The 16,221-nt window shown below is 31.3% G+C and overlaps 1 protein-coding gene across 1 annotated transcript; it reads left to right on the top strand.

The window, feature by feature from the left end:
• Positions 1-822: 822 nt before the first annotated feature.
• LOC122594927 lies at positions 823-11,321 on the top strand. Its single transcript, XM_043767212.1, has 12 exons — positions 823-1,117; positions 2,578-2,747; positions 2,911-3,102; positions 3,169-3,334; positions 3,497-3,683; positions 4,651-4,738; positions 7,576-7,702; positions 9,307-9,476; positions 9,636-9,827; positions 9,897-10,062; positions 10,210-10,396; positions 11,076-11,321. Exons 1-12 carry the CDS (start codon positions 997-999, stop codon positions 11,218-11,220), a joined length of 1,911 nt encoding a protein of 636 aa, XP_043623147.1. The 5' UTR covers positions 823-996; the 3' UTR covers positions 11,221-11,321.
• Positions 11,322-16,221: the final 4,900 nt, after the last annotated feature.

Below are 16,221 nucleotides of genomic sequence, written 5' to 3'. Positions count from 1 at the left end.
ATTCGAAGCAAAGTCAATGGCCCCTTCTCAGGGAATGCTAAGTGGAGTGAATCGGTCCCTAAAGATGCTTTTATCGATGTCACTCAAAAAGTAATTGCTAAAATAAAGTCACACAAGTCATTTAGAAATAAAACTTCCATGACGTAGATTGACCGTTCACGAATCTGTCTTGAAGAGCGAGATCAATATCTTTTCAACAATGCAATATGAGTAATATATGGGGTGTCTGGAAGTGCTTTTTGAAATTATATTGGACATTTTTAAAACTAAATTTTTGAAAAAATATGTTTGTATTTACTTTTTCAAAATTATGTTTTTTCTCTTATTGAACACAAATAATCATTTTTAAAAAATTGGCTAACTAGTTTTTTTATTGTTAGAAAATTTAGTTTTATTTTTTAATTAAAAAAAGTATTACTTGTCCATTTTAAGGGTTTTATAAATTGTAGTTGTTCCCATTGATAAATTGATGTTTTAAAAAAAATACGATTTCTGAAACAGGTTCCAAAAGTTGTTAATAGTAGTTCTTCGACTTTTAAGGTCCAAAACGTTGTATTTAGTACTTAATAGAATCGGGTTTGCTATTAAAAAAGGTAGTGTCGCACTTTCTCTTAATAAAGTTGGATTTCTTTAAAAAAAAAAAAAAGACAAAAAAGTTGTCGATGAACTAGCAAAACATCCAAGTTTTGACTTTGACTTTGGCTTTGACCCATAACTTTCAAACCCCCTATATTTGACCGACGACTTTTACAACAAGTTTCAAACAAGTTTTTCTTTTCTTCTAGAAAGGCAAATTCCTAACAAGTTATAGCTTAAACAAGCAAGGCAATACAATCAATCAGTATACATTAATTTTCTCTCTTCTCTGCAGTTCAAAATAAAAAATAAAAAAAATTTCTCTCTTTTTTGTTTTCCCACATATACAGTAGTTAAGTTACTATCCAATTTGCATATTCTCACCCAAAGTGTAAGTTTCAGTCAGAGAGAGAGAGAGAGATGAGTGGAGGAAAAGGGAAAGTGGTGTGTGTAACAGGAGCATCAGGGTTTATAGCCTCATGGATTGTTAAGCTCCTTTTGGATCGTGGCTACTCTGTTCATGCTACTGTCCGGTCTCTTGGTCAGTCACTCTATCTGTTTTGTGGGTTTATGCTTACCGCAGTCCCGATTTTAATGGCCCCGAATTTTTAATTGGGATTTGCTAACTAGTGCACTAGTTAAGAAGCATTTAATAAAGCATTTAATGAAGTCCAACTTTCTTAAAATATGAAAATATGTATTAATTATTTATTTAAAAATAGAAATTGTTAGGTTGAATTAATACACATTAAATATAATTTTTGATTAATAAGGAAACAACAAGTTTATTAAATGTTTCTTAACTAATGCACTAGGGGCACTAGTTAGCAAATCCCTTTTTAATTTATCTTTATATCCTTAATAATCAACTATACGCATTCTAATCAGTAGTTAAGACTTAAGACGTCAGGGTGTGTGAATTTTGGTTTTTTAGGTGGCTATCGGATTTGGATGGTTTGCAGTCACATACATATATATATTTAGATTTTAGAAGTTAGAATGCAATTGAAAAATAAAAATGTTTTATACAAGTTGACATTAACCAATTGTACTTGATTGATGATACAATAAATTTGATGTTAATTGTTAAATTATATAATTTAGAAGGTAACATAATCATACAATAATTTAGGATTTTAGGTGATCCCTACGCAACATGTTTTTTACACAACAATGTATGCATTATATGATTTTACTGTACAACTGTATAATGCATACAGCGATGTGTATGGTTAAAAATGGTTGTGTATGGATCATTTAATTTTTAAAGTTTACATGTTTTAGCGAGGATAATTAATTTTTTTTTTTAATTACTAATTTATCATTTGGGATGATAAATGAGTTACGAGTGCACCCCTCTTTTTTTGGGTCTTGGATTTAGGTGACTTATACGAGTTTATCTATACTCTTTTATAATAATTATTAACCACTATTTTAGGAAAGTGTTAGAAAATGGTTAGAAAGGGTTATTAGAGATTATCAAATTTGCCCTTAATAAATTAATATACACTTTAAAACCTTATCTTGCTAATTTACACTCTAAGTCCTTATTTTTAAAAATATTTCCACTATCATCATTACATTAACTTACATGATTACACTACTCGACACTAATTGTCGATGTCATCACCACCCGTTACCGACACCGCTAAACCGCCGTCACCGCCGCCGCATTGCGCGGGTACCATGCTAGTCTTTCTTAAATGTGGATAACTTATATGATGTTAACATCATATAGTTATATGATGTTCCTCGTACAAACCTTAAATCCAGGGGAGGACAGTTTAACATGTGTGAAAATTGGTTTGAGTGCAACACCATGATGTTAACATTATATAACATTTTCCTTCTTTAATTTGAAGTGGTGGTAGTGGCTTAGAAGTATTAATAAGGCTACTCAGCCTTCACTGTAATTATGTGATCAATCTGATTCTAGCGACCAAGTATGTTTTTGTTTTTCATTACCAACTGATTCAAAACATACAAAAAAAAAATGTGCAGGTGATCCAAAAAAGACAGAACATTTGCTTGCACTTGATGGTGCAAACGAAAGGCTATCTTTGTTTGAAGCTAACTTGACTGAAGAAGGATCTTTCGATTCTGCAGTTAATGGCTGCATATGTGTCTTTCACACCGCTTCTCCTGTTCAATTCATAGTTGATGACCCTCAGGTTTTTTTCTTTTTTTATTTTCCTATCAATTTTTTGAAATAGCTTTCAACTTTCAAACTTAGGTGGTAGCTTGAATACACACATAAAGTTTCATTTTGATGTTGTATCTTTGGTCATGATTATATGATTTGTGAATTGTCCGGTTCTGCTGATTTTGTATTAGGCACAACTGATAGAGCCTGCAGTGAAGGGGACACTTAATGTTCTTAAATCAGCTATAAAAGTTTCTTCTCTCAAGAGAGTCGTCTTGACATCTTCCATGGCTGCAGTTACGACTGGTGCAAAACTTCCCAGGTCTGGTGATGTGGTGGACGAAACCTGGTTCTCAGATCCATTAATCTGTAAACAAAATAAGGTAATATTTATTATAACTAGTTTTGATAATGAAGTCTCATTACTTAAAAGAGTTTGTATTTTTCAGTTGTGGTATCACCTTTCGAAGACTTTGGCTGAGGACGCTGCTGTGAAGTTCTCAAAAGAGAACGGTTTGGAATTGGTGGCTGTACATCCTGGATATGTGATTGGTCCAATCTTACAGCCAATTCTCAATCTTTCTTCTGAATACATCATGCGATTGATAAAATCTGGTATCTTTCTTTTACGACAAATGTATATATGCAGTTATGCACTATTGATTGTTGTGCGACAAGTTGTGTTTATACTTGTATATGGATATGAAAATTTAATTGAGTTCTTAAAACTTTAATGCACGAAAATATGATTTTTGGCAATGGTTGGTGTATATGCAGGAAGTGAATCATCCTCAGATGGATTATACAGATTCGTTGATGTGAGAGATGTTGCTGAGGCACATATATTAGGCTTTGAGAACCCGCAAGCTAACGGTAGATACTTGATGGTTGGTGATATGGTTCACTCTTCATTAATCATGAAGATCCTACACAAACTATATCCAACTCTTAATCATTCTGTTAGGTAAAATCCTTATATCTTTCTCTATGTATTATTGTATGTTTTCCCCGTCTTTGTTTGAGCCCCAAATCTTCAAATGGACCAGGTTTATTGGTTCTTTAGAGGAAATTTTTTGAATAACTTGTACGAGTAATTAATTATAAAAACTTTTTTCTTTTTTGGATCTATTTAATTTTGGGGTGAGCAAAAATAAATCGAACTAAAACTTTCGTTTTGGTTTTCGACTTGCCCAGAAAAACAAACCAAACCAAACCAATTAGCAAAACCGACCCAGTCTATACATCATTAGATCGTTAAGATATTTTTATCATGTTAGCAATTACTAGTTGTTTATAAGGCCAAACAAAAAAGCTACATGTTTAACTAGTTGACTTAGTTTAGAAGTCGAAAACAAGACTTGATATTATGTTGAGTCTAAGCCCAATATGTGAACACAAAATGTGCAAATAATGTTTCTTGGGCTCAAGTCTGACATTCGGATCAGTAACCTAACCAAGATGTTCTTAAATCCCAAGAAAATGAAATTTGCAGTTCTTGATGGGTTTAGGCAAAAACTGACCTAAAGCTCAACCCTGTTGTCATGTTTATTTCTAAGAACTTGGCAAACTGATAATGATGCCCTGATGTAACCCACTAGCTCTGGTCCTAGTAGTATTTGAGGGTGACCCATTAAACAATCCCATGGTGAGTATCGTCAAATTGTGTTGATTATATGTGGATAGACTATAAAGACTAGTTGATACAATCAAAGACAAAGTCCACTTAATTATAGCACCATAAAGTAGACCAATTGATAGTTTAGATATTTCCAAGAATAACACAATTGTATCTGATTGATGATAATGTTTTGTGATATATGCAATGAAAACATGAGGTCCTTTGAGCATTTTGTCCATGTTGCATTTTCCAGGAGATTCGGCTAATCAACTCGAAATCTAAATTACCTTTTTTTCTTCTTGAATCTCGATAGGTATAAACACAGCAATCCTGTTGAGCCACCTTTCAGTATATCGAGGGCAAAGGCCGAAAGTCTAGGTGTTGAGTTTACTCCATTGGAGGTAACCATCAAGGACACTGTTGAAAGCTTGAAGGAGAAGAACTTGTTGAACTTGTAAAACACCAAATGATGTTCGTGACTTTGTCTGTTATTAGTTGCCTAGTTAAAACTCTAGGTTCATCTCTACTTATTCCATTACGATTGATAATTTTGGAGACACATCACTACATCAGTTGACATAAATACCATTTACATCAGTAGCCCAAAGAACAAACGGAACATGTCCATTATACATGTACATTTGTGTTATATTTTTCTATCTTAATTGTAAATGGTTTTTGTGATATAAAAACGAATGTGATATATAAACAACAAAACGTATTTATACATGACGTAGAGTAATTATTTCAAAAACAATTTTTATTCACACGAACTCCGCAAGCTGCGAAAATGCCCAAACATATACATCAATAACAATAATTACATTACATCGATATAACAAATACCAATCCTTCCAAAAAAGAGAATCATGTCTTAATCTACTTCTATACCATAAAAAGCCACCTCACCCATAAAACGATTGCAAGAAAATAAAGCCACACAAGTAGGAACCCGATCCATAGCCGCCCTCATATAAAAATTGTTATATTTTTTTAGATCCAATTCACCTATTTGAATGCAAATCTATCACTGTAAGTCTTTAATCATACCTTCCCATTAAAAAACGTTTTACCTCCTTTACACTTATTAAATTTTCTTGCATGCCAAATTTTGTATGAAAGGATTGGCTGTCTTTTTTTTTTGGAAAGGTAAAAGTAAAATTTTACAAAGTATTACAAAGAATTTGAAGCTAAACCAATTTTTCCAAACAGTCTGGTCTCTGAAAATTTATAAACTTAGGACGAGTCAGAAAAAAAGACCCCTAAGTAAGACGCATCGATTAATATTATTAATTTTATTAAGTTATCGACTATAATTTATAGAGGTTCTATTGTATATAAACTATTTTTATAAAATGACTAAAAAAAGTTATAGTATATTAATAAACATAACAAAAGTTATTTTTCAATGACATGTGAAAAAAATGAAAAAGAGATTTAGTAGTTATCATATGTCACCATTTTGTAATTTTATGAAGATTATTAAGATAATCTTCAAAAATATATAAATTTTTACAAATTATATTTAACGGAAAAAAAATATCACAAGTTGAATACATTTATACATATAAGTTGAATACACTTATACATAGTACACATCAAATTAAAAGACGTAATAGTATTTTATATTATTACTTTATTAAAAAGTAGTCCAGGTCTACAAAGACATTAGACCATCTTTAACCCACCACACTGAAACTAAATTTTTTAACGCCACGTCAGCAATACGCTAACTCACCCCATTGAAATTTCAGTTTGTTAATGTCGTCATTATTTATAATAATAAATTTAAAAAAAAAATTCTAATAAATTAAAAAACACATCAACTACATTACTAATTATTAACAATACGGCCTGATATAAATTTAACTAAAACATAGTATTTGACATTGAAAAAAGGTTTAGACGCAAACTATAAAAAAACTAATATAGGCATTTCAAAAATATGATAATAGTGTAGGGGCTAAAATGAACATTAATAGTTACTATAGGATATGTAATCAAACTTTGCAATTATTGTCGTCGTCTCCATTCGAGCATCTACAAACCCAGCAAATATGATTTGAAAACTCAAAGTTTCTTTTCTTAATTTATATATAAATATATCGCTACTCAGCTCATGAAAAGATAAAAAGAAAATACTTTATTATTAAACACCTCAATACGTTGTATCTCCCGACGTTGCAGCAAATACGCAGACCCAATACACTGAAGGATACGCCGGAAGTTCGGCGTTTTCGTCTCAAAAAGCCGGTAAAACACTGAGGGTTAAAGTTGGTCTTAGAGTAGTTTGTGGGGTTAAAGATGGTCTTAGAGTAGTTTGTGATTGAAAAATATAACTTTGTATTAGTAAAAAGATGTGTAAGTAGTTTTTTTTTTGTAAGTTACGAGTATATTATATGGTTTAGTTTTTGAGTAATGTTAAGATTTGTAATGAGTTAAGTTAATTACTTAAATATTTTTTATATAATAAAAAAAAAAAGGGACCCCTTAAGAAATCGGCCCACAGCCCACTTTTTCCTACCCTTAAAGCCGGCCTTGTCAAGTTATACTACGGAGTATTATGTTGCCTCTACTCTTATGCTACAAAAACCGAGTTACCGACCCTCACAATGAAATTAGAGAAAATAGCGTCCCTTCCACAAACTCCAACAACCGATCATAACAAATGTTCTTTTCGGTTAAGTTTATTTTCCCGACAAATCATGAAACTGGATAAGGTCTTTGACATCAAAAATAAAAAATATATGGTGGCGAGTTACACCACTTGCTGACCGCGTGCCACTCTTGCTACCAAATTACATTCACACAAAAAATGGGTAACCGATTCTTCTCCAGAACACGCAGGTCATGTTGTTAACAAAACAATTTCGAGTCTTTTAAAACTGGAATACATAGCCGCTCTCTATATGAAAATATTGCACTTTTTAGGAATCTAATTACACCAATAAAAAAAAATATACCTTTTCCTTGTTGCGCCCAGTAGGAACTTCTTGACATTAATAACGGTCATGACTTTGTCCTTACCCTCCAGCCACACTAATCCTATGATTCTTATCGTTTTCTTTTATTTTATTATACACATGTTCCCCACGTTGCTCACTTGTATACAAGTAGTGAAATCGGACAATCAGCGTCCTTCAATAAAAATATCAGACAATCAGTACACATTAATTTTCTCTCTTTTTTTTTGTGTTCCCACATATACATACAGTATAGTTAAGTTTCAGTGAGAGAGAGAGAGATGAGCGTAGGAGAAGGGAAAGTGGTGTGTGTAACAGGAGCATCAGGTTTCATAGCATCATGGATTGTCAAGCTCTTATTGGACCGTGGCTACTCTGTTCATGCTACTGTCCGCTCTCTTGGTCAGTCCTTTTAATTCTATTCTAGTCATGGGCGGTTATGCCATAGCCCACAGGACAAAATGGGCGACCGCAGTCCGATTTTCATGGCCCCCAATTTTCAATTTACCATTATCTTTAATAATTAACTATGCGCGTTTTCAAAACCAGCTTAAGTTTTTTGGAGGCCTTAAACAAGATTCGTTTTGGGGGCCCGGTTGATTAACATACAAAATTACAAATTAAAAGTAAACACAAAAAGCAGGAAAAAAAAAGTAGTTCATCTTATATATTAGGTTGTTATGTGAAAAGAACGCAAAGAAGCAAACTTCTGCACCATTTTTAAGAGAAAGTCTTTCATATAATCAAGATTTAATCACTAATTCGTTGTTGGAAATCTTTTTTGAGAGTAAAAATCGGTTGTCCAACTTTTCGATTTCTTAATAGTGAGTTTTTATTTTCCTTTTTTTCCTTGAAGGATGTAAATTCATTTGTGTGATGTCTTTTTCTAAAGATTAGTCATGAGGCCATGAAGTTTATTTGCATACTTTTTTTCTTGAACATTCTTATCACCCTTTGTATATTAATAACATCTAACACAAAAGTCTAACGTCTTAAATATTAAGCCGAAAATATAAAAATGGAGACGGGGGCCTTAGGCCCATGCCTAACCTCTATACATAGTCAAGCCAGCACTACACATGCATATATGTTTTAGCGAGGATCCCCCCCCCCCCTTCCTTTTTTTTTTAAATTTTAAAAATTATCATTTCGGATGGTAATTGAGTTATCTCCATCAAAGATGGATTTGGTGAAGGGACTTAAGGTATTAATTGTTATCCTTATTCTTAACCTCCCTTATTTTGTTCATCACTTGAGTGAGTGAGTCAGCGTAAAAAATACACTCTCATTAGCGCGAGACTCAAGACTGCCACAAGGGGCATTTTGTTGGAATGAACATGATTCGTATTGAATAGTATAATGAAAACTTGATAGAAAACATACCCGTTGATCCCGAGGAACCTGAGCAGACTTGCCATGTGTCGGGTTTCCAAAACAAGATGATTGTTCTTAGATGAGAGTATGTATTTGGTTTTGTTAGAACCGAATTTTGGGGAGGAAAAACACACACACGAAAATTAGAATAGTGATCAGACACAAAAGGTTGTAAATGACTCTATTTATAATGAGATGAGAGCATTTACAACTTAGTCTCTGGCGTTTAGTATGTGCAATATAAATTCCCGTGGTTTCAATCATCTAATGAGAAACACAATAGTATATGTTTAAGAGTAGATATGTCCATCGTATATTTACTAAACATAGAGATTTCAGTTATCCGTCAATTATCATATGATGAATGATAAATGATTAGTGACGGTCACATTTAACGTGGTTCCAACACGTTGTCCCTAGGAGTGCATCCCCCTTTTTTGGGTCTGGGTTTAGGTGACTTATACGAGTTTATCTTTCTATAATTTAAAGTGGTGGTAGTGGTTTAGAAGTATTAATAAGACTACACAGCCTTCACTGTATTAATGTGATTAATCCAATTCTAGAAACCAAGTATGTTTTTGTTTTTCTTTAGTACCAACTGATTCAGTTAAAAATTAAAATAATATGTGCAGGTGATCCAAAAAAGATAGAACATTTGCTTGCTCTTGATGGTGCAAATGAAAGGCTTTCTTTATTTGAAGCTAACTTGACTGAAGAAGGATCTTTCGACTCTGCAGTTAATGGCTGCATTTGTGTCTTTCACACCGCTTCTCCAGCTAAATTTGTAGTTGATGACCCGCAGGTCTTTTTTGTTCTTTCCCTCTCATTTTTATGGAATTGCTTTTAACTTTTAAACTTAGGTTTTGGCTTGAATACACATATAAAGTTTCATTTTGATGTTGTATCTTTGGTCATGATCATATGATACATGAATTGTCGGGTTCTGCTGATTTTGCATTAGGCACAACTGATAGAGCCTGCAGTGAAGGGGACACTTAATGTTCTTAAATCAGCGATAAAAGTTCCTTCTCTCAAGAGAGTCGTCTTGACATCTTCCATATCTGCAGTAACGACTGGTGTAAAAGTTCCCAGGTCTGGTGATGTGGTGGACGAAACTTGGTTCTCAGATCCATTATTCTGTGAACAAAATAAGGTAACTTTTTAGTTTTTAATAACTATTTGATAATGAAGTCTCATTAGTTAAAGAGTTCGTATTTTTCAGTTGTGGTATCACCTTTCGAAGACTTTGGCTGAGGATGCTGCTGTGAAGTTTTCGAAAGAGAACGGGTTGGAATTGGTGGCTATAAATCCTGGATTTGTGATTGGTCCTCTCTTACAACCAATTCTGAATCTTTCTTCTGAATACATCATGCGATTGATAAAATCTGGTATCTTTCTTTTACGACAGATGTATATATGCAGTATTGATTGTTGGGCAACTAGTTGTGTATGCATTTGTATATCAACATGAAACATTAACTGAGTTGTTTAATGCACGAAAAATTTACTTTCGGTAATGGTTGGTGTATATGCAGGAGATGAAATATCCCCAGATGGACTTTACAGATTCGTTGATGTGAGAGATGTTGCTACTGCACATATATTAGGCTTTGAGAACCAGCAAGCTAACGGTAGATACTTAATGGTTGGCAATATGGTTCACTCTTCATTCATCATGAAGATACTAAACAAATTATATCCAACTCTTAATCATTCTGATAGGTAAAATCCCTTCTATCTTTTTCTATGTATTATTGTATGTTTTTCTCATCTTTGGTTGAGCCCCAAATCTTCAAATGGACCAGCTTTATTGGTTGTTTAGAGGAAAATTTTGAATAATTTCTTATTAATTATAAGAACTTTTGTCTTCTTTGGATCTATTTAATTTAGGGGTGGAGGAAAAATAAATCGACCTAAAACTTTCGTTTTGGTTTTCCACTTGCCCAGAAAAACAAACCAAACCAATTTGCAGTTCCTGATCGGTTTAGCCAAAAACTGACCAAAAACTCATCCCTATTGTTATGTTCATTTCTAAACACTTGGCAAACTGATAATAACGCCCTGATGTAACCCAATAGCTCTGGTCCTATAGTAGTATTTGATGTGACCCGTCAAACAACAGGCCATGATTTCTGCTCTGACGGTGAGCAACACCCAAAAATGTGTTGATTAGATGTGGATAAAGACTAGCTGATACAATCAAAGACAAAGTAAACCAATTGTTAGGTTAGAGATTTTCAAGAATAGTACACTTATATAACTTATTGATGATATTCTTTTGTGATATATGCAATGAAAACATGAGGTCCTTTGAGCCTTTTTGTCCATGTTGCCTTCTCTGGAGATTCAAGTAACCAACTTGAAATCTAAATTACCTTTTTTTCTTCTTAAATCTCAATAGGTATAAAGACGGCAAATGTGTTGAGCCACCTTTCAGTATATCGAGGGCAAAGGCCGAAAGTCTAGGTGTTGAGTTTACTCCATTGGAGGTAACCATCAAGGACACTGTTGAAAGCTTGACGGAGAAGAACTTGTTAAACTTGTAAAACACCAAATGATGTTCGTGACTTTGTCTGTTATTAGTTGCCTTATTTTAAACTCTGGTTCATCTCTACTTATTCCATTACGATTAATAATTTTGGAGACACATGAGTTAACAAAAAAACCATTTAGTAGCCCAAAGAACAAGTGGAATATGTCTATTCATGTACATTTGTGTTATATTTTTCTACCAGATAATTAACCCGGGTTTAACACAGGATTTTTAATAAAAGTTTTATAAATAATGTTTATTAAAATATAACTAAAGTTTTTTTTATGTTTAATAATAATGAATAATAATGAATCAATGCAATAATAATTAAACACTATAAATTAAATATTAAATTTACAATAATCTTATGTGACGTATTGATATATTTTGTTGTATATAGTTATATTTTTTTCCTTTAAACTTAAGAAACAATATAATATATTCAGTTATCTATTTAATGAGATATATCTTTCTTAAATTAATTATGATATATAATGTTTAAGGTTAAATAAAATTATAGAAAGTAAAAAAAGAAATAACAAATATGATATCATAAATTTTTAAAATCACTTATAGAAAGGGACATGAGCTTGTCACATAGAAAAAAAGTTCCAAAAACAATTCTCTTTTATTAATATAAGAGATCTTAATTTTAAATGGTCTTTGTGATATAAAAAGGAACTAGTATTTTAAGCAGGCATTGCCCGAAAAACATACCGATATGTAAAATTGCAATGTGTATAAAATTGCAATGTGTATAAGATAAACATACATTATGAAAGCGTATCATAAATCTAAAAAAATACAAAACAAAAAATATAAAGTGGTGCAAAGGATTATTTAAAATCTGATTTTTTGTTATGCATAAACAATACATTATAGAGTTGTATACCTTCATTGAAGGGCCTTTTATACCATTTAGGTAAAAAATATTAACTATTTTCTTACTGAAAATAGCTCTCAAAAGGTCGTCACAAATTAATATACCAATAACTTAAAAAAATGTTAAGCAAAAGTTGATCAAAAGTAAAAAGGGTAAAAATAATAAGAATCAAACCGACATTTTCATAGGTAGCTACAGTGGTTGGCCGGTGAGTCGGTAATAACAAATATTAGCTTTTTTTTTCCTTATAAGCACGCTTAGGTGTAGATACGTGATAATATGCTAGTTAGGATGATTATAAACAACTTAAAAAAAAAAAAAAAAAAGCAAACAGGCTATAGGCTGCTGCGTATGTCTGCTTGCTTCACTATTCCTAAGCATGTTGTAAATTGTACTATATATAATAATGTGATATATATGCAACATTCCATCATGGTAATTATTATTTTTTAAAATGTAACTTTAATTCACACGTACTTTGCAAGTTGTAAGAATGCCCGAACATGTACATCAATCACAATGATCACATTACATTGAAATTAAACCAATTCTCCAACAAAGAGAATTGTGTTTTAATCTACTCATCTACTACTATATACCAAGTGACTTAATGTTTTATACAATTTTCATTGGTCAACCTCGATGTTGGAAAACCTTTTATCGTTTCTTACTTTTTATAAGCACCAATGTGTAATGAAAATGATACTTTCACCACCTTTTTCCTTTGATCTCCAATCCTTATGTACTCATCCATCTGTATGAAATCTTCGATAGAGAAAATAATAAGTTGTTCGGTCCAGCTCAATGAACTAATTAGACTATCCCCATCGCCAAATTTTTTGATGGGTCGGTCGGCAATAAAATGGAAAAAAGCTATTAAACAATAGTGATCATGACCAAACAGGTTGTACCACTAACTTATATTCATGGCAACCAAAAGGAATGTGGCTTAATAAGTTATTGTTTTTATTTAGCTTGTAGTTTACCTCAGCATATATATTTTTTTTTATATAAATACTTAGATTTGATTAAATATATGTAATTTTTCATACTTAATATATAAACTAACAAAATTTTTTACCATATTTTTTTTTTATTCTTTACTCCAGTTTTTTATATTTAACTTTTTATTATTATTAACTGATCCTAATTATAATTTTTTTGCATAATCTTTTTAAAAGACTTTTTATTTATTAAAAAAATAGTCTGGGTTGTTAATAGGAGTATATAAGTCTGTTTTGGTTGGGTTGGGTTAGATAAGACTTAAGAGAGAGAAATTGATTTTTTAATGAATAATAATGTTAGGTTGAGTTGTAAATGAAGATGACCTAATTGCAGCCCAAACTATCGTTTACATATTAGGGAGAACATCATATATCCTCCTAAACATCAAAATGACATATTTACCCAATTAATTTCCTTAATATAGTACCCAATCTAAACTTCAATACAGTCACATTTACCCATTTAAACAACTTATTATCATAGTTTTAAACCTTAAACTATCATATTCGTTCAAATAATAATTATTAAAACTCTATATCTCCTAATAACCATAAAATAATTAACTTATAACTATTATACCCATTTTATTTAAAAAAACAATCAACTTTTCATTTTCTTTTTCCTTTTTTAGTGTACTAGTTATCTTTTGCTTTTTTTTTCTCCCATAAATCTATCAACTGATCGATATCTATTTGCTTGTTAAAAAAGGGGTGATCAAAATACGGGTCAACCCATCAAACCCGTTTAACCGGCCCAAAAAAACCAAGCCCGACCCAACCCGTTAAGTATATGGTCCAGTCCACGGGCCTATATTTTATGAAATCTTGGATTGCAGGCCGGTCTAACCCGGGGAAAAACCCGAGAACCCGTCAACCCGACAAACATTGACATTACATTGTTATATGACTCATGTAGACTCATATAGATATATATTATATATTATAATAATATTTTTGTTGGTATTTTAAAATATTTATATATGTATTTCGGTATTTGATTTGGTTTTCAATTACATCCAACAAACTTTTTTTTTAATGTAAAATCATGTTAATAATGTAATTAGGAATTCTCACATAATTTCCTAGTGTTGTTGTTGATAGTTAAATCACAACCAAAACGAAAACCATAATGAGATATCGTATTGTAGTTAAACTATTATTACGAAAACCATAAAAACACTTAAAAAACATGAAATATAGTGTTGTTCTCCAGGTTACGGGTTGGCCCGCAAAAAACCCGAGCCCGCATGCTAACCCGAACCGGACCGACCCAATGAAACATGGGTCGGTCCTCGGTCCACATGTTTTCTATTTTTCGGGTCACGGGCTGGGCCGGGTTGAGCCCATGATCACCCCTAATTAAAAAGTAATAGTGAAAACCAACTGTACGTAATCAAAATAATTATCTTTTTTTTCCTTTTTTACAAGGAGGCATTCAAAAGTGAGTAGTTTGTTTACGTAATCAAAATAATTATCTTTTTTTTTTCTCCCATCATATTTTTTTATTATTAAAAATAATATCAAGTTAGTATAAACAAATAAAACATTACATGTATCAAAACACTTATCTAGCTTTGAAATCGTACAATGCTTTTTTCAAATGTAAAATCTTATATATAAACAACCTACCTTGAGTTTGAGATTAATGCATTCATATCAATAAGTGTAATGGATGAAAGTTCCTTCGTTGCGTAGAACAAATGGAAATAAGAACAGGAGATTTTTTTTTGTGGAAAGGAGATTGTTTTATATTTATCAAATCTTAGGGGGAGATTTGATATTAAATTTTTATTTATAAAATGGATAAATATAAGAGTTTTAAGGTTTAGAGTGAGGATATATAATATTTATGAATTTAAATAGGTAAATATGTTATTTTGATGTTTAATAAAAGGATATATGATGTTATCCCTATATATTACTAGCATTCAACAAGTTGCATATTGACTCATCCCTTCATTAGACTAATAACAAATCACCTCACTCATAAAATAGTTGCGAGAAAATAAAGTCACGCAAGTAGGAACCCGATCGATCACCCCTCCCCATAAAAATGTTATAATTTATTTTTTTGAGATCAAATTCACTCATTTGAATGCAAATCTATCACTACAATCATACTTTCTCATTAGAATAAAACGTTTTACTTCCTACACAAAGAACTCCTTGTTGTTTCTATCAAACAATACCCATTTATCCTCACTATTATTATTCAATTAAAAATATATCTAATAATTCAAGTAGTTTGCCCATTTGGTCCTACTCATCATTCAATATGGGTACCCATATCCACATTCCCACTCCTTAGTATTAATACTCCATAATATGGAAAACCAAATGAAATTATAAATACAACAAAAAGGAATAAAATAAAAGATATGTAATACTATATTTCTTCCATTTCAATCTACCAATATATATATAACAAGGTCCTTAATTCAATCTTAAGCAAACAAAGACCTTTAGATGACTTTTCACTTTGATTTACAACCATTAAATCAAATTTAATTATTTCATCTTTATAAAATGACGATATTAATACTTATACTTTATGTGTTTTGTCAAAATATACCATTTTTAATTAATATAATATATCATAAATAATAACATAACATAACAATAATAATATACATAGATATAGATCATTATTCGGGTTCTTCATCTCTTTAACAATTGTGATATTATATTTATTATTTTACAAATTATTCAAGATTTCAAATGTAGATTATTTTTATATTTATATTTATATATGTATTTTGAATCTATTATTTTTAGAATCTACTTATGCATAAAGAGAGAAAATATGTTTGTTCAATAAAGATTATATCATATGTGATCCATCAATTGATTAAATATTATATAATTTTTTTTTATTTCGCAAGATATGACCATGAGTGTGTACGACGTTAATTAAAAACCTTTACAAATAGCTCAATGATTTTTGATAAAACTTTGTCAAAATAATAATGCACCTAAACGAAAACTATACAATAATTGTATAAGGTTCTATATTAAAATATAAAATTAGATGCGTACCCAAAAGATGCGACGAAGACAATAAACAACGTCGATTACGATTATATCATATATTTATACCAATACACGGTATAAACATTAGTTTTCAATA

Source organism: Erigeron canadensis, chromosome 4 (assembly GCF_010389155.1).
Source record: "Erigeron canadensis isolate Cc75 chromosome 4, C_canadensis_v1, whole genome shotgun sequence".
NCBI classification, from domain to species: domain Eukaryota; kingdom Viridiplantae; phylum Streptophyta; class Magnoliopsida; order Asterales; family Asteraceae; genus Erigeron; species Erigeron canadensis.
The sequence above is the reverse complement of the archived record's forward strand: the minus strand, read 5'-3'. Positions and strand labels throughout refer to the sequence as shown.

Bases quoted from the DNA above. Each gene is read 5' to 3' on its own strand.
- LOC122594927 (XM_043767212.1), top strand. From the start codon at position 997: ATGAGTGGAGGAAAAGGGAAAGTGGTGTGTGTAACAGGAGCATCAGGG. The intron at 3,335-3,496 runs GTATCTTTCTTT...GTGTATATGCAG, and splicing joins CATGCGATTGATAAAATCTG to GAAGTGAATCATCCTCAGAT. The intron at 7,703-9,306 runs GTCAGTCCTTTT...TAATATGTGCAG, and splicing joins TGCTACTGTCCGCTCTCTTG to GTGATCCAAAAAAGATAGAA.